We start from the raw sequence: 20,000 nt of genomic DNA on the forward strand, positions 1-20,000 counted from the left end.
GCTCAGAACCCTGCACGCTGGTTCCCTTCCCCTGTTTGGGAGTGGATCAGTACGGGAGCCCGTACTGCTGACCACACTCTCGGGGCCCCTGGAAAACAATGTGGTCTGCTGACAGGCTTTTCCACGTGGAGTTCAGGGCAAACGGAAACCAGCCAATGACCAAACCTTGCTTCTCCACCCGTTGTCTTGAGGTAGTGGTCTGCGTCTGATGTTTATTTTTGTTGTTGTTTTATATGGTTTTTGTGTAACTCGCACTGGCCTGAACCGGCTTGAACTGGCTGTAGCTGCAGCCGGCTGAGGCTTTGAACTCCCGATGCTCCTGCCTCGGTTTCCCCAGGTGTGCGCCACCCTGCTTGGCTTTCCTCCGCCCTTTGCCTCGTTTCAGTTCTGTTTTTTCAGTGAGTGATACTCACCTGTTTCTTCTACTTGTTTCTCAAAAGGCAATCGAGAGTGGAAGCCACTTATGCCCTAGGATGAAAAGGGACCTCTGGGGACCAATAAAGAGCAGTGTTAGAAAGGGGTTCCAATACACATGGCCTGCTCAATGTTTTATTCCTTTGAAATGTGGCCTTTCGCAGTATAATTTTAATAAAATAATTTATAAGGCTGTATGCAGTGGTCCAAACCTGAAATTCCAGCTTCCTGGGAGACTGATGCTTTGAGGGAAAATAATGAAGGGATGGGGGAGGGAGGAAACCTTTGCATTTATGTGTTTAGCATGATAGCATTTCAAGGGTGAGGTAAGCACAGACCAAGGGGATTCCACATGTTACATAAAGACAGCAACAAAGCCAGCTCAGAATCTGTATGCCTGCTCCTCCCCTCTTCCTCCCTGTTTTCTCCCTCTTCCTCCCCCTCCTCCTCCCCATTCTCTCCCTCCTCCTCCCCCTTCTCTCCCTCCTCCTCTCTGTTCTCCCCCTCCTCCCCCCTCCTCCCCCTTCTCTCCCTCCTCCCCCTCCTCCTCCTTGTCCTCCTCCTCCCTGTCTTCCCCCTCCTCCTCCCCTCCTCCTTTCCCTCCCCCTCCTCATCCTCCTTCCTCCTCCTCTTCTCTAACCTAGACCTTTCCTCAAGAAGAAAAATATTATACTTCCTTACATTTAGTTAATTTGTTTGTCTATTTGGTTTTTCTGAGGCAGGGTCTCTCTACCTAGCTCTGGCTCTCCTGGAACTCACTATGTAGACCAACTTGGCCTCGAACTCACAGAGATCCACCTGCATCTGCCTCCCAAGTGGTGGATTAAAGGCAGGTGCCAATATATGAGTCTGGTACTACATCTTACCAGCCCACATAGTTCTTCCTGCCAGTGAGACAAGAGGCAAGACGCCCTGCGACCTTGGAATGTCACACCTCAGCACACTGCTGAGCTTTGCTTATGAATTCTGTGAAAATGTACTTTTGTATATAGTTAGCTGGGGGAGGGACGGCCATGCTCCTAAGACATCCGCGTTGCCACATGGCTGTTGGTTATCTGTACTCACAGCTGTAACTCCTGGGGAGTTGGTTTCCTTGAGTCCGGGTGGGCTGGCCTGGGACATCAGCTGAACCTTCTTACCCAGAGTTCACAGGGTGTGGCTGCTGTCTGCCACCAAGAGGATGCCTACCGCCATACACCATAATGTACTTTCAAAGCACTTTGGACGGGGGAGTCCACATGTGAACCTAAAATCTCTGTCCCCCAGAAATGCAGCGAGGGAGCCGCTCAACTGTTAAGCTCCATTCTGGCTTCTTGGGCTTCACGAGCTGCCAGGCAGCCCCTCTAAAATTGCTGCCAATGACCATGCTTGAACCTGCTGGGCTGAAGGTCCCGAGACTGGCCAGCCGCCCGGCTCTCCTAATGGAAGGCATTCTCTGTGTTCCAGAGGAAGTTTCCAGCGAGTTGGGGCACAGAAAATCTTTTACCAAAGCAGCCATCAGATAAGAGGCTTGGCTGGACTTAACCCCTCCCCTGGCTTGCTGCTCCTGTGGGCCAGCAACCAGGAAAGGGAGAGCGCTCTGGACAGACTGGCTTACTCTCTGCAGTGTGCGCTGGGGTGGGTAGGGGGGCTTCTGGCTCGCTTCTCAGTCTGTCTTACTGTGGAGTCCCTGCCAGTGCCACATAGCTGAGCGTCACAGAGCCCTGAAGCACCTCACTCTTACCTGGCATCTACCTCTATAGCGAGTGAATTTACTGTGTGAGCTCTCCATGTTTCTGTCCCCTTTGCTAGCCCTCCCTTTCCATAGCTATACCCAAGAGAGGTCCTGAGATGGTCCTTTAAGTCTCCAGTTTCCCATAGCTAAAACCCTCCGTCTTCCACCTGTCGGGTGTGACCAGCCAGGAGATGTTAGTGCCAAGCCCTCCCTCTTTCTCTGCATTCATGGGTGTGCCCTGGAGCTGGTCTATGACTCTAACAGGCTTAAGGTAGAGAAAACTAGAGTGAAAGCCACCCAGGGGTGGGCCAAGGCTTTGCTCTATATGGTTTCATCTTTCCACCAGTCTTTTTGAGTCCAGGGTTACCTTCCCCAGGTACCTTAGGCTCCAGTGTCTTCTGAGATGTCCCTGTAGGACCCAGAGACCTTATTATTACTCTGCCTGCCTCAGGCTCAGGTTTCCTGGGATACCCAGCTAGCCAGCAATGAGCGGAGAGACCACTGGTGCGTGTAGAAAATTTAGAGCATAGCACAGACAGGTCTAGCTTGTCCGGTCTCTAGCTGGGATGAAGTGGCCCGAGCTCTCCATGCCTCTGTCTCTCTGTGTATGAGATGGGAGGTTGTGTCAATGTGTTGTCGTGAGGTTCAGTAGTAGGAAGAGAGGCTTTTTTTTGTTTTTGTTTTTAAGATTTATTTACTTCATGTATGTGAGTACACTGTAGCTACCTTCAGACACACCAGAAGAGGGCATCAGATCTCATTACAGATGGTTGTGAGCCACCATGTGGTTGCTGGGAATTGAACTCAGGACCTCTGGAAGAGCAGTCAGTGTTCTTAACCACTGAGCCATCTCTCTAGCCCAGGTAGGGGGAGTTTTATACAGGCCCAGGATAGTGTCTGACATAGTCCAGCTGTTATTTGTGTGTGTGCCTTTGATAGTCTTTCCTTTCTTAACAAATATTTACTTTGTGTAAACAAGTGTTTTTTGGTATCTGTCTGTCTGTCTATCCTGCTTGCATGTATGTCATTTTACTTTGTGGAAACCTGGTGCCTGAGGCAGTCAGAAGAGGGTGTTGGATCCTTTGGAACTGGAGTTATGGACGTTTGTGAGCCATTGTGCAAGTACTGGGAACTGAACTCAGGACCTCTGAAAGAGCAGCCAGTGCTCTAACCACTGAGCCACCTCTCCAGCTCCAGATAGAGAAATATGGGACCCACTCATTCAGTAGTACTGGAAACTGATCCTCAGGTCTTGCATGTGCTACACAATATCTTCCAGCCTCAGTTTGTCTTTTTATTCTGAGATGGGATTTCACTCAATTGCTCAGACTGGCCTCAGACTTACAGTGTAGTCCTGACAGGTTTTGAACTTGTACTCTTCCTGCCTTTGCCTCCTGAGTACCTATAAACCTTATATTTATATTTATTAGTTTTGAGACAGACTTTCATTCTGTAAGCCAGACTGGCCTCAAGGTCAGAATTTTCTTGCCTCAACCCCTCACATGCCAGGATCACGAGTCTGTGCCACCTCAGCCAGATTTATGGATGTCTTTTGAAACATAAGACCAAATGTTAGGCAGATTAGGGGTACTCTTTATTTTCCTACGTATTTAGATAGGCAAGCACCCATTTTGGTGTTCCCATGTCTGATCAAACCTAACTGTTGAAGAGGGTAGTCACATGGGCACGGAGAATCAAGGCGCAGGCAGCGTCTGGAGGCAAACCTGAGACAACATTCCCCAGCCCCCATCCCCAGGCCACTGAAGGCTCTGAAGGCAGCCGTGAGGCTCCTTGCCAAATGAAACAGAGATGCTGAGGTAACAGAACTCTACAGAAAACCCTCAAAGATGCTTAATGTGATTTAAAAAAAAAGAACTAGCAAGGCTGGAGAGATGGCTCGTCAGTTAGAGCACAGGCTGCTCCTCTAGAGGATCTGAGTCTGATTCCCAGCACTGACCTGGCAGCTCGCGATGTCTGTAACTCCAGTCTCCAGGGACCTGCCATGCTATTCTGGCTGCCACAGGCACTGCGTGAGTGTGGTTCACAGACTACCAGCACACAAAACACCCACACACATAAAATAAAAATAAAACGAAAGAAATTTAAAAGGACTTATTATAAGGCACAGGGGCACGTGCCTAGAATCTTTTAGAAAGCTAAGACAGAAAACTTAGAACTCCAAGGCTAGCCACGGCTACACCGCAGAGCTTTGTCTCAAGGTAAGTATTATGGAGAATTTCAGGAAATGCACTCAACTGAAGCACCAAGGCCTCGCACGGGGAGTTTCATCAATCCCCAGGTCCCGACCCTATGTCCTCTGTGCTGTCTCCCTCTGTCACGTACCCTAAGTGTGGTTGTTTTCTCCCTGCTTTGGTCAGGCTAATGTATATTTCAAGAAAAGTTATATGTTCCTATACAAAGATGTGAGGCTGGGTGTGGATGGTGGAGCACGGCTGGGTGTGGTGTGGAGCACAGCTGCAATCTCAACACTAAAGAGGCTAAAGCAAGAGGGTCATGAGTTTGAGGCCAGCCAGAGCTACATAGATACCTGTCTCAAAGGCACTGGAGGGTCAGGAAGACTAGGCTATCCTAAGCTACATGAGTTACAACCTCAAAAAACAGACATAAAGAGAGAGCCTGGAGAGAGGGCTTCTCAGCTAACAGCAGGGCCGGCTCTTCCAGAGGACCTTGGTTCAGTTCTCAGCACCCACATGGCTGCTCACAAACCGTCTATAACCCCAGTTCTAGGGGATCCCACATCCTCTTTTGGCCTCTGAGGCTACTACTGCATGTGTGTGGTGCACAGAGGTACGTGCAGGCAAAACAATCAACACACATAAAAATAAAATAAATTAATTGATTTAAAACACAAAAAGAAAAATAGTGGGAGAGACTTGGCTCAGTGGGTAAGAACCCTTGTTTTTGTTTTTTTTTTTTTTTTGTTTTTTTTGTTTTGTTTTGTTTTTGTTTTTCAGAGGACCTGGGTTCAATTCCTAGCACACACGTGACAGCTCACACACCTGACAGCTCACAGCTCTCGGTAACTCCGTCTTTGCATCAGAGAACATTAGTAGCATACCTGGTGCACATACATCTGGACAGAACACTCATATACATTAAAAGAATGTAGTCAGGTGCCAGTCAGGCAGGTGGATCCCTGTGGGTTCGAGGCCAACTTGGTCTGCATAGTGAATTCCAGGACAGCCCAGCATGGCGTAATTTCTTTGTGAGTACACATGTCAAACTGTTTTCACAGTGATTCGGGCTGGCTGTTACTATAACAAACTCCTCAGATAAATCAGAAAGGGAAGATTTGGGAGGCAGTGTGGCTCAGTGGTAGAATGCTTACTCAGTATTCCACATGGGTCTGGTTCAGGCCTCCACAAAGCAGGGGAAGATTTATTTCAGTTCACGATTTCAGAAGCTTTAGTTCATGGCCACTTAGTTCTTCTCCTCTGGGCCTGTGGTGATGTAAGGTTCTGGGGCAGGGCTTCATGGAGAAGACTGCTTATCTCTTAGCTGGGTATAAAAACATTGGAGGCCACAGTTACTCCCAGGCTCTGCCTTCAGTGAGAGGAATACGCCCCCACTCAACCCCACCTCTTTATTTTTGACAGGGTCTCACTCCGTAGCCCAGGTTAGCCTAGAACTCGCAGAGGTCTGCCTGACTCTGCCTCCCGGATGCTGGAATTGCGGGTGTGCCCAGCCATGCGCAGCAGGCCCATCGCTGAAAAGTTCCAGCAATCCCCCATGGGAGCAAGCTGAGGACTAAAGCTTTCACACATGGGCCTTTGTGTGTGAGCGTGAGGGGGCCGGCGTCTAAGAATTCATCGCTGGGGCTGGGAGCACTGTAGTAGTCGAGCACGCTCACATGTGTGAAGGCCTGGGTTCGATACCCAGCACTGGGAGACAAAACCCCCAGACCTCAAACTTCAGTAGCTATCACAGTGGCAGTGGGAGCCAGCTGACCTTCCTCTCTGATTTCCGCCACACTGTCACATGACATGAGACGCTAGCGCTCATTCAGATCACCTCTTTCCTAACTGTGTTTTTGGGGGACATGTATACTATGCAATCAGCACCCTTTTACGTAAAAGGCATCAGGAGCCTTCCCATCCCAACTGGGCCCCGGCTCAGAAAGCCGCTAACTTTTCAGCGGAAGTGGATAGGCTCAGCTTCCTTAGAGTCGAGCTCATGGGAGCGCGACATATAAAGGCTTTTCATTTGATCTGTGGTGTGTGTTTGTCTGCTCCCGGGGTTACAGCGCCCCACTGTGGGCACATGCCACCTTGTCCCTGCTAGGAAGAACACATGACTAGATTATAAGCAAGTCTTGTGTGGATATACTTTCCCATTTCTCTGGGCTAAATATCTGGAAGGGGAGGGTGCTGGAGCCCATACCGGTGTATATTGGTAGGAATTTTCCTGTTTTCTAAAGCGACTGTGCTGTTTGGGGAAACGCCTTTTTAACAGTGGTCTGTGGTTTGTTTGTACCATGATGATTCCCCTGTGGCAAAGCGTCGCTGAGATCTTTTCTCTCTGCCTCTCATTCTGTCTGGTTTCTAATTGGTCTTGTGGTGGTGGGTGCTGCTGGTCGTGGGCTCCGGTGCCCTTGTGGCTCAGAATGTCTCTGGTGACCTTATGACACCTTTGTCCCTTAGATGGTGCAGTCACTGGGCTTTGCCATCTACCGTGCGCTGGACTGGGGATTAGATGAGAATGAGGAGCGAGAACTCAGCCCGCAGCTGGAGAGGCTCATCGACCTCATGGCAAACAGCGACTGCGAAGACAGCAGCTGCGGGGCAGCGGATGAGGGCTACGGGGGTCCGGAAGAGGAGGAGGAGGCCGAGGGCGGCCCCCGAGCCGTCCGCACCTTTGCCCAGGCCATGCGGCTGTGTGCCTCGCGCCTGACCGACCCCCACGGAGCGCAGGCCCACTACCAGGCAGTGTGCCGAGCTCTCTTCGTAGAGACACTGGAGCTCCGTGCCTTCCTGGCCCGGGTGAGGGAGGCCAAAGAGGTGAGCAGTGGTTACAAGTGGTTGGGGCTGCTGCTGGACCGAATGGGGGAGGGGTCGAGGCCGGGGCTGGGCGGGACGGAAGGAGATGGATGGGAGGTGGGCGTACAAGTCTGGTGGGGATGGGAGTAAGAAGGTGATGGGGCCTGTCCTTGTTCCTCCAGCGGGGCGGGGGGGGGGGGGGGAGATCCTTGGTGCCTGACTGTACCTTCCCAGGAATAACTGTAACTTTGTCCCTCCCCCAAGCTGGGCACTGTCCTAAATGTTCAGACATTTTTAACCGTGTGCCTTCTTTCCCCCGGGTTTTCAGAGAAGGGGATCAGAAATGGCTCTAGCCTTTATTCTCACCATATCTCTCCTGTTTCCTCTAAATTGGCCATTACCCTCCCAGACCTCACTTTTGGCTCTGCAAGAGAGGGAGATCTGCTTACTGGCTGGGCTCTCCAAGCCCCCATTCCTTTGGAAAATGGGATGCTAAAAACACATGAAGTGGCTATTTCTTCCCTTGCAGAAGCATACAGTCAGGCCCATGAGCTTGGAGATTTGGGGGTGGGTAGGTGAGAGAACCCCTTCAGGACATTTGCTGTGCTGGCCAAAGTCCTACTTCATCCTCTGGTGGTCCCCGTCTTAAAAATGTTAGGGCCCCTGATCCCAGTGCCGGGGCCTGCCTAGAATGCGGTGGGTTCCTGAGGTAGAGCCTCTAGGTTGTCCTGACTTCCATAACCCAGCGTTAGGGCTTGACACCTTCTGACTCTCTCCATTCGTCCTTGAAGAGGTTGCTACTGCTTGAAGAGGACCTTTTTTTTTTTTTTTTCTGTGAAGTAGACTGTCCTGGGCCCCCCTCAACATTTCACTGATGAAGGGGACTTGGCAGATGTTGGGAGGTTCCCGTCCTTTGGTCTTGCCTAGGTAGAAGCTCAGGGAGAAGTGAGCTGATCTGTGATTCCACCTCGCCCCTTTTTGCTGGATCGCTCTTTCTGTACCCTAGAGGGGTCACAGCTAGCATCCTGACCCTCTGGAGCCTGCATGGGCTCTGAGAGGTGTTGGAGTAATGGAGTCTGGGATCCAGCTTGAGCCCATTGGTTCTCTTATAACTACCACATGCCAACCTGGGGAGGCTCTCCTCCTGGCTCCCAGGACTCAGTACCAATCTCACCTTCCCTCTCCAAACCTCCCTGGCATCTCAGAGACACTTTTCTGACTATGTTCCCTGTGGCTGTCAGGTGGTCTGTTCTGTTGCTCAAATCAAACCCTTACACAGACAGAGGAGCTGCTGCAGACGTGGGGCTCCGGACAGGCACACCTCAGCCAGAAGCAGGTGCTCGGGGTCAGGTGTAGCTAGTCTCAGTAGGACGGGGGAGCTGTTCTCCATGCCCTTTGCCCCAGGAATCCCACACAATAGTGCGTCTCACGGCAGTTGGCAAGTAACTTGGGGTGAAAGCCAGGGTGACTAGCTGGCTCTGTCCTTGTCGGCTGGAAGCTTCTGAAGAGTAGACATTTCTCTAGAGGGAGGACTTGGTGAGAGCAGGTGCTCCTGGCTGCTGCCTAGATCTAGAACCCCTAAGGCAGTAAGTCCAGCGCCTTCCCCGGACCCTCACCATCCTGTTAACACTTTATATCTGGACTGCCTCCTGGGACCGGCTGGCAGCTCACCCTGTCATCCGACTACCATCAGTTTACCCTTATTTGAAGCCTAACATTTGCCACTCGATGCTGAGCTTGAGACTCAGAACGGCGGCTGAGGGAGCATGGCTTCTGAGACGTTAGTCCCTGGTGACCTCCAGTGTGGGCCATGCACGGAGAAGCAGCCACTAGCACACCAAGAGAATAGGTGGACTCACGGCTTGGCTGGGGTGTCCTGAGGTGCTGGGTGAACTGAGATCTGGAGGGACACAGGGCTTCCTCTTCTGCATCGACCACCTGCCCAGAACAGCGTCCCTCTGGGACACGTAGATCAGGTGGGAGCCAGTGCCATGTGGATATTAGGCTCTCACTAGGCCCTGTTTAAGAGAAATGACCAGGGAGAAGATGAAACATCTCCTGTGCTATTCCAAAGCTAAGGTACCATTTTCCAGATCTTTCCAAGGCCCAAAGCCTGGGTCAGGCACCTTCATGCCTCTTTTTTAGCTGGCCAAGTGGTCGACGCGTGGTAGGGAAGTGCCCCTCGCTGGATGGGATTTGCAGGGCCCTGCTGTCCCGTCTGCCACCTCCACACTAACTAGCCATATGCTCCCAGATGCTGCAGAAGCTGGGGGAGGATGAGCCACGGGCAGAGAAGCCGCTGGCCGAGCTTGACCATCTGGGACACACAGACTGGGTAAGGCGGGGCTCCTCCTGGACAGAAGGGTTCGTGCTGGGAGGGCCAAGAGTGCCAGAGCCGAGGCCGCTTCCTTCTCTCGGTCAGGCCCGGCTGTGGGTCCAGCTCATGCGGGAGCTTCGTCATGGGGTAAAGCTGAAGAAGGTGCAGGAGAAGGAGTTCAACCCGCTGCCCACCGAGTTCCAGCTCACCCCCTTCGAGATGCTGATGCAGGACATCCGCGCCAGAAACTACAAGCTCCGCAAGGTCATGGTGAGCCTCCGGCCGTGGTCCTCTGCAGCAGCCCTGCCGTTCCCTTCAGCAGCCCCCATCCCTGTCCTCGTGCCAGAGTTGGACACTCATCTGCAGATGTGAATAAGGCAGATGGGGCTGGTTTCTACGTCTCTTGGTCGTACTGGAACGCAGTATAATTAGGGCACAGAAAAGGTTCGTGAGGATCAGGAGGGGCCCTAAGAGCCGGTCACATTTTTACATTTTACACACACGTGCAGAGCCTTATGCACATTGGTATCAGTTTTAACATTTTATACAAAGGAGTTTATTCCATTCCTAAAATGACCCATGGGATGGGCTCCACAGCCCCATTTCCTGAAGAAGCTCTGGTTCAAGTAGCTCTGGCAGCTAAGTTTAGGGCTCATTACACCTTGGCCGCTGTAGCCAGTGCTGCGTGTGCCCAGGTATCTGCTACTCACCTAAAAGAGAAGAACTGGGTCCCTGGGAGCAGAGGCCATAGGAGGGAAGTGGGCTATGAAGACCAGGCTGTAGTCAGAGCTGTGTGAGCCACCTTGGTCACCCTGACACCAGCAGTTGGCTCTTGCAAGCTCAGGGTAGCCCTGCTCCTCCCGGCAGGTTGATGGGGACATCCCTCCCAGAGTGAAGAAAGACGCACACGAGCTCATCCTGGACTTCATCCGTTCGCGGCCTCCACTGAAGCAGGTGAGCTCCACAGTTTCTCTGGATGTCCTGGGGCCTGCTGCTCTCTTCCGACCAACCTGGGAGGTGTCTTAGTGCACCTGCTTTCTGAGGGACGCCATTGAAGGCTCTTCTGCCTGTTAGCTGGAAGGTTGGGCATGATCCTTAGCATAGGGCTTTTCAGTTTATATCTTCTTCCTCTTGGGGAGAATTTTGGGACATTTACACCCTACACCAAGTGTGCACAACGCTTCCTTGGTACTTCTTTCTGGGTTACTGAGAGGCAGCACCGAGTCTCCCAGACCACTCCAGCGTTTGCCTAGAGCGGACCCATGTCACCTCCTGCCCCCCACTTAGTGTGTCATGTTGGTGGCAGGTGTCGGAGAGACGACTTCGCCCTGTGCCACAGAAGCAAAGAACACTGCATGAGAAGATCCTGGAGGAAATCAAGCAGGAGCGGAGGCTTCGTCCTGTAGGGGCCCAGCACTTGGGAGGCCGTGGTGAGCAAGGGGACAGGGTGCATGATGGGAGAGAAGACATTCCCCCCACCCTGTAGACCTAGCTGGGGCCACATATCAAATCTCGGGACAGTTTTTGGCCCTCAGAGTTCCTTAAGTTTATTTTATTTTATTTGTAGACCTTTGTTGTTGTTGTAAATCTGTGAAGTTTTAACCAGAGGCCTGTAAAAGTGAATTAATCTTGCGCTCTGGGCACTGAGCTGATTTTGCCTTTTTGTGTTGTTATAATGGATGGCAAATCTCAACATCTGAGAGGCAAATAAAATAAAAGCCAAGTTTCTAAGTGACTGGAAGCCAGGTGTGCATTTGGATATCTGAGACCTGGTCTTTCTTGCAAAATGAGGCTGGTGAGTTCAACCCTGCTTCTGCGGGGCCTTTGGGAGACTCTGTGGGCCAGAGTGTCCCATTGTTGATGGATGACCAGCATTTAGGTCCCCTTCTAAACAGAGAATTAAGCCAAGTGGTGCTCATGAAGCTGTTCATGTCCATGTCGGCCCCTGATCGTCCACCCGCCTCATCCTCTGCTCGGCGTCTACCCCTGCCCGGGGAGACTTGTCTTCCTTAGCATCCGCTGCCTTGTCTTTCTTGCCTCCCCCCACCCCCCAGTTCAACATCTATTCTTTCTTTTCTTTGAGATGTGGAGTTGGGGGGGGTCCTCCTTGTGTAGTCCTAGCCGGCCTGGAATGCTGTATAGACCAGGTTGGCCTCAGGCTCACTGTCCACCCCTGCGCTGACTTCCTCTCCACTCACCGTCCACCCCTGCCTTGTCTTTTCTTGCCTTCAGGGTTTGGTTCTCTACCCTGCATCCTCAATGCCTACTCTGGCGACATCAAGTCCACTTCCTGCATCAACCTCTCTGTCACAGATGCCGGGAGTGGGAGTCAGCGTCCACGGCCCCGGGTCCTGCTTAAAGCCCCCACCTTAGCAGAGATGGAAGAAATGAACACGTCTGAGGTCAGAGAATAGAGATTCTTCAAAAGATCACGCTGACTGGGCTGGGAAAGGCTTAGCAGGACAGGGGTCTTTGGTCAGCTGAGTAGGTATCCTCTAACCATGGGTGGCAGGTAGCCCCTTCCCTAGCTTTTCCAGCTCAGAAGTACCCTTGGATCAGAGGGACAGAGCCCTCTGAACAACCACAAGCATACATCCTAAAGTGGAAGCTGTTTCCTTGTAGCCAGATGAGTAGCTTGAATAGCCTCAGGTGCTGTGAGAAGCTGGTCCCAGGGAGGCTCCCTGGCCCCTAGGATGGCAGAGGACCTCAGAGAATGGTCTGATTATTGAGACACTTGCTCTGAGCCATCCTAAAGACCAGAGGGCTAGTGGTGTATAGAAGACAGCCTAGGGCCTCAGTGGGATCAGTTAGCGCCCTGGATTCACTGCCTTGGTCCAAGGATTAGCAAGAGGATATGTAGAAAGTGGTCAGAACTGGAGGTGGGGCAGTGGTCAGGAGGGGCAGTGGTCGGGGGGGCAGTGGTCAGGAGGAGCAGTGGGGGGACAGTGTTCAGGGGGGGCAGTGGTCAGGAGGAGCAGTGGTCAGGAGAAGGCTGTGCCTGATGTTCTTTCAGGAAGAAGAGTCCCCATGTGGAGAGGTGTCACTAAAGCGAGATCGCTCTTTTTCGGAACATGACCTGGCTCAGCTTCGGAGTGAGATGGTATCTGGCCTTCAGTCAGCCGCTCAGCCCCCAGGGGGCACAGAGCCACCTCGGGCCAGAGCAGGCAGCATGCACTCCTGGAGGCCCAGCACCCGAGACCAGGGTAAATATTGCCTTTTCCGGCACCTGCTTTTCTCATGTTCATTCCATAAACTTTGTTGAAGCCTCAATCTCACGACTTCTGTGAGCAGGAAGTACCCAAGGTTGGCGCTGTGCCCTGCAGGGAGAGCACACAGCCTGTCACCGCCTAAAAGCAGGCACCCTTGCGACTAACCAACCCATATTTATTGCAAAACATTTTCTGAAGCACTTAGATCCTTGAAGGATGGAGAGATGGCTTTGTGTTTAAGAACACTGGACGCTCTTGCAAAGAAAGGGGGTTCGAATCCCAGCTCCCACATTACTCCTACCATCTTCTAGTTATGATGAATCCAACACCCTCTTCTGGCCTCTGTAGCAGCAGGCACACTCGTTGGGCACACGCATTCATTCACACACATAAGTAAGTAAGGCCAGGCACAGCTGGGCACACCTTTAATCCTGGCGCTGGGAATCAGTGGTGGGGGAATCTTGACTTCTGGGACAGCCTGGTCTACACAGGTAATTTGAGGAGAGCCAAGATTACACAGAGAAACCCTGTCTTGAAGAGAAGAGAAAAGGAAAAAAAAAAAAAAAGAACAAAGTAAAGTAAATCTTTTTAAAGAATTCAAATTCCCACAGCTCTGTTAGCCAGAGATATTTATCATCCCCATCCTGAGGTACAGCAGGAGAAAGCTGGCCCAACACTTTATTCCTTTCTTCGGTGGCTCTTGAAGTATCTGCCTTGCCACCAGCCCCTGTCCCCACCAGAGGACTCAAGCTAGAAGCAGACACACTGGCCTGGTTCCACGGGGTTAGTCCTGTCAATTAATGGCTGGACTTACCCAGGAGTGGTCAGTGTTAGAAATGGGTCCAGGGTCCTGAGAACATAACCAAACAACCCAAAGGATCTTGGCAAGGCCAAAAGTTAGTTTAGCATAGCAGAAGTGTATGTAGCCATGTCAAATCAAGCGGTGATGCCCTGTGAGTTTTTATCTCTAAAGGAATCCTGTGTCTCAGTGGTTAAAGTTTAGCCTCATGTTCTGTACAATGACCTTGATCAGCAGAACCCAGTGTTCACTCCGCACTGTGTGAAACTTTGTAGCGCGTATTTTGATACCAGGATCTGAAAGCCCTGGAGGAATGTTCAGCTTCCTTACATATTTTTAAAATTAATTTTAAAACGTTTTTATCTTATGATTGTTTTGCTAGTATGTGTGTGTGCCATGTGCATGTATATGTGCATGTAAATGTGCCTGGTACACATGGTTGCTGGGTACCTGCTGAGGTCAGAGGAGGGTGTTGGATCCCCTGGAACAGATGGTTGTGAGTCACCATGTAGGTGTTGGGAATTGAACTCTGTTCCCCTGCAAGAACTCCTGAGCCAACTCTCCAGCTCTTTGCTTGACTTTTAGCTTGTGCGCCATCCCCACTGGGACACACACGCTGTCCCCATTGTCCACTTGGCACAGCACTTCCTGCCAGTGTGTTCATGGGCCTGTGTTCTCCCTCCAGGTCCCTGTCCTGTGAGTGGCCAGTCCCAGCCTCACCGCAGCCCCGCCTTGCCCAGCAGCTTGAGCTCAGTGGATGAGCCTGAGGCTTCTGCACCAGATACCAGACACCTGTGGCTGGTAAGTGACAGGACAAGGTGCCTGGGTGGCCTCTTCAGCATCAACTTCATCCTTTCCTTGTGCTCACACCCTCCAATGTGGCTGGGTTCCGCCTTGAGGGTAGCAGGGTCCAGCGTCTGATTCTGGTGAGATTGTTCTTTGCTGCCACATGCTGGTACACATTAGCACTGCAACCCCAACCCCAGAGAATTGCCTTTCAGGGGACCCTCAGGCCCATAGTGGTTTATTTCATTCCATTGGGGTCAGGACTGTGAGACTTGAGGTCAGAACAGTGTTTCGGAGAGCGTGCTGGTGACTGGGACTCTGACGTGTTGGCTCCTCTGATTCTGTGTTTGTTTGAAGAGCTAACAGTTACTGCTGCCGGGGATTTCATTCATCAGATGGGGTAACACATAAAGGCTGGTGGCCCACAAGGCTCGCACCGGGGTGTAAAGTAAGGCTAGCTACGGTTGGCACTATTGTCTCACAGAGGTTCTGATTAAACGTCACGCTAGAGTGCTTTGACGGTTATAAGCTCTATGCAAGTTTGAGGCAGCCTCGTTAACTTTAAAGGTTTATTTATTTATGCATATGAGTGTTTTGCCTGCATGTATGTCTGTGTGCCACATGGATGCCTGGTGTCTGCTGAGGCCACAAGGCATTAGATCTCCCGGGACTGAAGCTGTAGATGTTAGTGGGGTGCCGGGGACTGAACCCGAGTCCCTCTGAGAGAGCAGTAAGTGATGCTAACCACCGACCCATCGCTCCGCCCCCTTAATTATTTCTAGTTGAAAGGTGATGCCTGGGCTGGAGAGATGACTCAGTGGTTAAGAGCACTAACTGCTCTTCCAGGGGTCCCAAGTTCAAATCCCAGCAACCACACGGTGGCTCACTAAAAAATACATTGTACCTCAGGCTTTCCTGGAGCAAATTTATGTAGCCCAGGTTGGCCTCTAACAAAGCATGTAGCCCAGGCTAGTCTCAAGCTTATTCCCTGCTTCCACCTCAGAAGCAATAGAGGGGATCATGGGTAGGGTCTCCCTGAAATTTCAGGTAGAATGTAAACAGGGCCTGCAAGTTCCATGGAGGCCATATGACCTGGAGAGTCCTTATACAATGCTACCTGGAAGCCACAGCATATTTTAAGACCAAGTGACAGTAGCAATGACATAGTGTCACTATGAACCAAGTGTAGCCATTTCTTTGTCTTTTTTTCTTTTGAGGCAGTTTCTCTGTGTAGCCTTGGCTGTCCCGGAAGTCATGCTATAGATCAGGCTGGCCTTGAACTCACAGATCTCGGTCCACCTCTTGCTCCTGAGTGCTGGTACTAAGGGTGTGTGCATTCATTGTCCAGCGAGCTGTGTAGTCATTTCTTAGGACTGGAAAACTCAGGCCCATTTCTTGTTCAAGGGAGGGAAGAGCATGTTTTAAAATTCCACGAGTCCCATAGTGGCTTTTCAGTTCTGAGATCTCAAAAGGTACTTTCTGAAAGGCAGGCTATTAAAATCCGAAGAGCCTGCCTGGGTCCTGGGGAGGTGGCAGCTCCCGACCACGGGAAGTCCTGATGCTTCAGACCAGGGGGAGCGTCAGAAACTCCTGATGCTGTTCCAGGACTAACAAGCCCCGCTCAGGGTTACCTGCTGCACAGCTGAGAAAAGGCACCCACTTTCCACCCTTGTGGCATGTCATATGCTGGTCCCCACCCTACCCCCATGAACCACAACTAGCATTTTGAGTTGTGTGTGCCTGGCACTACGTTGAAAATTATATGTTGTATTGCCTCGAGGGAGCTGAAACAACCCCACTTTACAGGAAAAGTAGGCTTAGAAGATCTACCGATGAGCTTTATGTTAGACCAGGATAACTCACTCATAACGCCCTCACCAGTCAGGGAAGATGTCCTGCTTGGGTACAGAAGAGCACACTTGGAGTCAGTCAGGCAGAGGACACCCAGGGCTCCCGGGATCAGTACAGATCAGGGGAGAAGAGGGTTGGAAGATTCAGAGGTCAAGGCTTCCAGGGAGAAGGAAGGGTGGAGCCAATGCATTTGTAAGCGGGATGGAGTTTTTCTGGCATGGATGAGGTTAATGAGAATCGAGTCCTGGGGCCATGGGTTGGAGAACCTTACTTACTACAATAGCAGGGCCTCCTTGAAGCAGATCCAGCCCCTTAAGTTGCCAGGTTGTTTGGACTCAGACCGGGTAACTGTGGGATCTCCAGGGTGTTGAGCAAGCAGGACCCTACCCCTCACCCCCAGGAATTCAGCCACCCTGTGGAGAGCCTGGCGCTAACAGTGGAAGAGGTGGTAGATGTGCGGAGGGTGCTGGTGAAGGCTGAGATGGAGAAGTTTCTGCAGGACAAGGAGCTCTTCAGCAGCCTTAAGAGGGGGAAGGTAAGACTTGGGCGCCCTGGGTGCAGGGCGGAAGCTATTCCGAGTCTCACTGGGTGCTTGGGTAGAAGCCCCAAGGCAATTACTTGTTGGGACTGCGCCTAGCTCCGGTGGCTTCACACAGCTCTGCTCTAACCAGCCTCTCCCTACAGATTTGCTGCTGCTGCCGAGCCAAGTTTCCCTTATTTTCCTGGCCACCTACCTGCCTCTTCTGCAAGAGGTGAGCTTCTGTCAGCAGACAGACTAACGAAGGGCATGTTCCGCCACATCCAGCCAATTCAGTGTTTCCCTTTTCTCTGCCTCTGTCTGTGTCTCTCTGTCTCTGTCTCTCTCTGAGACAGGGCCTTACTGTGTACCCCAGACTGGCCTCAAACATGATCTGATTTGCCTGCTTCAACATAGGTTAGTGCCACCAGACCTAAGGTTAAATTTACTTATTTTTGTTTGCTTGGTTGTTTTTTGTTGTTTGTTTTATTTTTTGAGACAGTGTTTCACTATGTAGCCTTGGCTAGCCTAAACTTCACTATGTAGACCAGGGTAGGAACCTATAGAGGTCTGCCTGCTTTTGCCTCCAAAGAGCTGGGACTAAAGGCATGTGCTTAGGCATTTGGCTTCGGTTAAATTTAAATAGTGAAGGGGCACCAATGTTTAGCCAAGATGGGGCAACAGCCACTTTCTAGATGAAACAGCCCCAAACAATTAAACAAAGGATATGTTCAATAGGCCTTAAGACTGGGTGTCAAGCAGCAGTCAAAAGCAGACAAAGGAGCTTTTGCTGGCCTGGGGATGCTTCTCTTCACCAGCTGGACCTGGGGTAGGAGGCCAGAGCATCTGGAGATCTTAGAAAAGGGGTGGGAGAGGAGAGAGTGGCACAGAGAGGCCTGGAGATCTGTTTTAAGGATGCACTTGTGCACGGAGCAGTCACGTGCTTGTAATCCCAGCACTCCAGAACCTGAAAAGGGGGGATCATGAATTTGAGACTAGCCTGAAGTAAAAGAAAACATATTTAAGAACTCCATTAGTTCAAAAGAGAGCAGAAAATGAAAAAAGGAGCAAACATATGTTTGAAAATAGCAAGATGATAACCATAAACGCAACTCTCTACTACATTAGCTGTAAATGGCCTAAATAACCCAATTAAAATGTAGACTGTGCTGGCTTTCCTAACCTGTCACATGCCAACATGCTGTGGAGGACAGTCATGAATGCCATCCAATACAAAAACTGTAAATTCACATCACAAAGTAGAGCTTTTGTTTTTTTAACTGAAGTGTAAACTTTATAGATGACGATGTAGATAAGTTGAACACGCGAGCCGGAGAGACGCGTCAGTAGTTAAGAGCTCACGCTGCTGCTTTTGCAGAGGATCCGGGTTTGATTCCCAGCTCTCATGAGGCCACTAGCAACTGTCCCAGGGCATCGTCTGACCACTGCAAGCACTGCAGGCAGACACCATACACACAAAATAAAAATGAAGGTTAAATTGTTTTAAAAGGTCTGGGCATGCCTGAGTTGTACAGTTTCTGAGTTTGAATAAAAAAGCAAAACCCAGAGCCAAGGAACAGTGGCTCATAAATGTAATCCTGGAACTCAGGAATCGGGGACAGGAGGACTGGCAAGAATCTGAGATCAAATCCTATCTCAAAAAAAAAAAAAAAAAAAAAAAAAAAAAAAAAACCCACAAATCAAAACAAAAACCAACCAAACAAACAAAAATCAAAGACAATGAAGAAAGTAAATTTTTGAGCCAAGACAAGCGATAAAGCAGTTCATTCCCTAAGAAAGAAACATGATCTTTGTCATTAATAATCCTAACAGGTTCCCAGTACAAGCAGCACAGATAGTGCGGCTGTTAGGTGAAGTAAGTGCATGCTCATACTTAGTGATCTCAGCGTTTCTCGCTCAATAATCAATAAAACCAACAGACGGAAGGAAACAGGAGATTTGGACAGCGTGTGCTGGAAAATGTTCCACCCAAGAGCAGCTGACTGCACATTTTTGTGAACTGTATGTGGGACATTTACCAAGGTTATTATCTTGGACCAGAAAATAAGTCTCAGTATTTTGTTCAAGCTGAGCATGGTGATATATACCTGTAACCTTAGCATTTGGAGGTAGAGGAAGGAGGATCAGGAATTCATGGTCATTCTTGGCTATACATTGAGTGTGAGGCCGCTAAGCACTGCTTGAGACTCTGTCTTTAAAGGGGTAAATGGGGGCACTGGAGAGATGGCTCCGCAGTTGAGAGTACTTGCTGCTCTTAGAGGACCGTGGTTTGGATCCTAGTACCCACACAGTGGCTCACAGTCCTTCAGAACTCCAGTTCCAAGGGATCTGATGACCTTCATCCAGACACCAGGCAAATGTGCGGGACACATTAACATACATGCAGACAAAATACTCACACACATATAAATAAATAAATAAATTGTTAAAGCTTATAGCTGGGTAGAGGTGGCTCACACCTTAAACCCCAGCACTGCAGAGGCAGCGGATCTCTGGGTTCCAGGACAGCCAGGGATACACAGAGAAACCTTGTCCAAGAAAACTGAGAAAACAAAACTCAAAACCCTGCAACACTCAGTTCATACAAAACATGTTCTATGAGCATGTACTCTACTATTGAACCATGCTCCCAGCCCCAACCTAGGGATTTATTGATTGGAAATTAATTATAGGACATCCTTCCCAGGAACACGGTTCATTGTTTTAGAAAAGGAATTTTGACAACCTTTGTTAATATGGAGAAGAGCCCGTGGTACGTTTATAGAATAGTTTGTACATCTCAATGTAACGAATCATGTATGCTTTATTGCTATGTGCCTGAAGCAGTCTACAGAGCGGTTATCTAAATTTAGGGTTGAATTTTTACAAGAAGGAATTGTTATCTCTTTAATGAGAGACAGGGCCTCACTTTGTAGCTCAGGATAGCCTCAAATTCACTATGTAGCTAGGATAGCCTCAAGCCTCAGTGCTGGAGTCAGAGGTCTGGGCCACTGCACTGGGCAGTCGTTTACTTCTGAAGTTGGGTATGGGAATTTTTAAAAATACTAACTGCTGTATAAAATCGGACATCATACTTGTGTAAAATTGGACTTGAAGCCTTTCTACTCAGATGGTGCTTCTGTGGTGAAAGGCACCAGAAATACAGACATTCCGGAGAGGGATCAGGGGCCGGTGGATGAATATCCCAGGGAGATGGGGTAAGATGAAAGGAAAGCACTTAAGGACTGGTATCCAGCTGAGTATGAGGGCGAAGGATGCTTTCCCTCCCTGCACATCCTTACCACTGACTTTGTTTCTCTCTACCCCTTCCAGAGCTGTGTGCACTTCCTGTAGCGTAAAGGTGAGGATTATGGGGAACCTTTCCGGTCTTGGTGA

General features: G+C 50.3%; 1 protein-coding gene across 1 annotated transcript in view; it reads left to right on the top strand.

Annotated features, from left to right (window-relative positions):
* Positions 1-20,000, top strand: part of SPIRE2 (spire type actin nucleation factor 2) — a gene marked incomplete at both ends in the record, with an annotated part of 37,027 nt that overhangs the window by 14,175 nt on the left and 2,852 nt on the right. Inside the window, 11 exons of the mRNA XM_080937155.1 lie at positions 6,790-7,146; positions 9,380-9,460; positions 9,548-9,712; positions 10,310-10,396; positions 10,749-10,872; positions 11,675-11,844; positions 12,456-12,645; positions 14,136-14,251; positions 16,488-16,622; positions 16,772-16,839; positions 19,938-19,965. Coding sequence (XP_080793281.1) covers positions 6,790-7,146; positions 9,380-9,460; positions 9,548-9,712; positions 10,310-10,396; positions 10,749-10,872; positions 11,675-11,844; positions 12,456-12,645; positions 14,136-14,251; positions 16,488-16,622; positions 16,772-16,839; positions 19,938-19,965 — 1,521 coding nt within the window. The remainder of the gene's footprint in view (positions 1-6,789; positions 7,147-9,379; positions 9,461-9,547; positions 9,713-10,309; positions 10,397-10,748; positions 10,873-11,674; positions 11,845-12,455; positions 12,646-14,135; positions 14,252-16,487; positions 16,623-16,771; positions 16,840-19,937; positions 19,966-20,000) is intronic.

The sequence above is a fragment of the Micromys minutus genome (genome assembly GCF_963924665.1).
Source record: "Micromys minutus genome assembly, chromosome: 24".
NCBI lineage: Eukaryota > Metazoa > Chordata > Mammalia > Rodentia > Muridae > Micromys > Micromys minutus.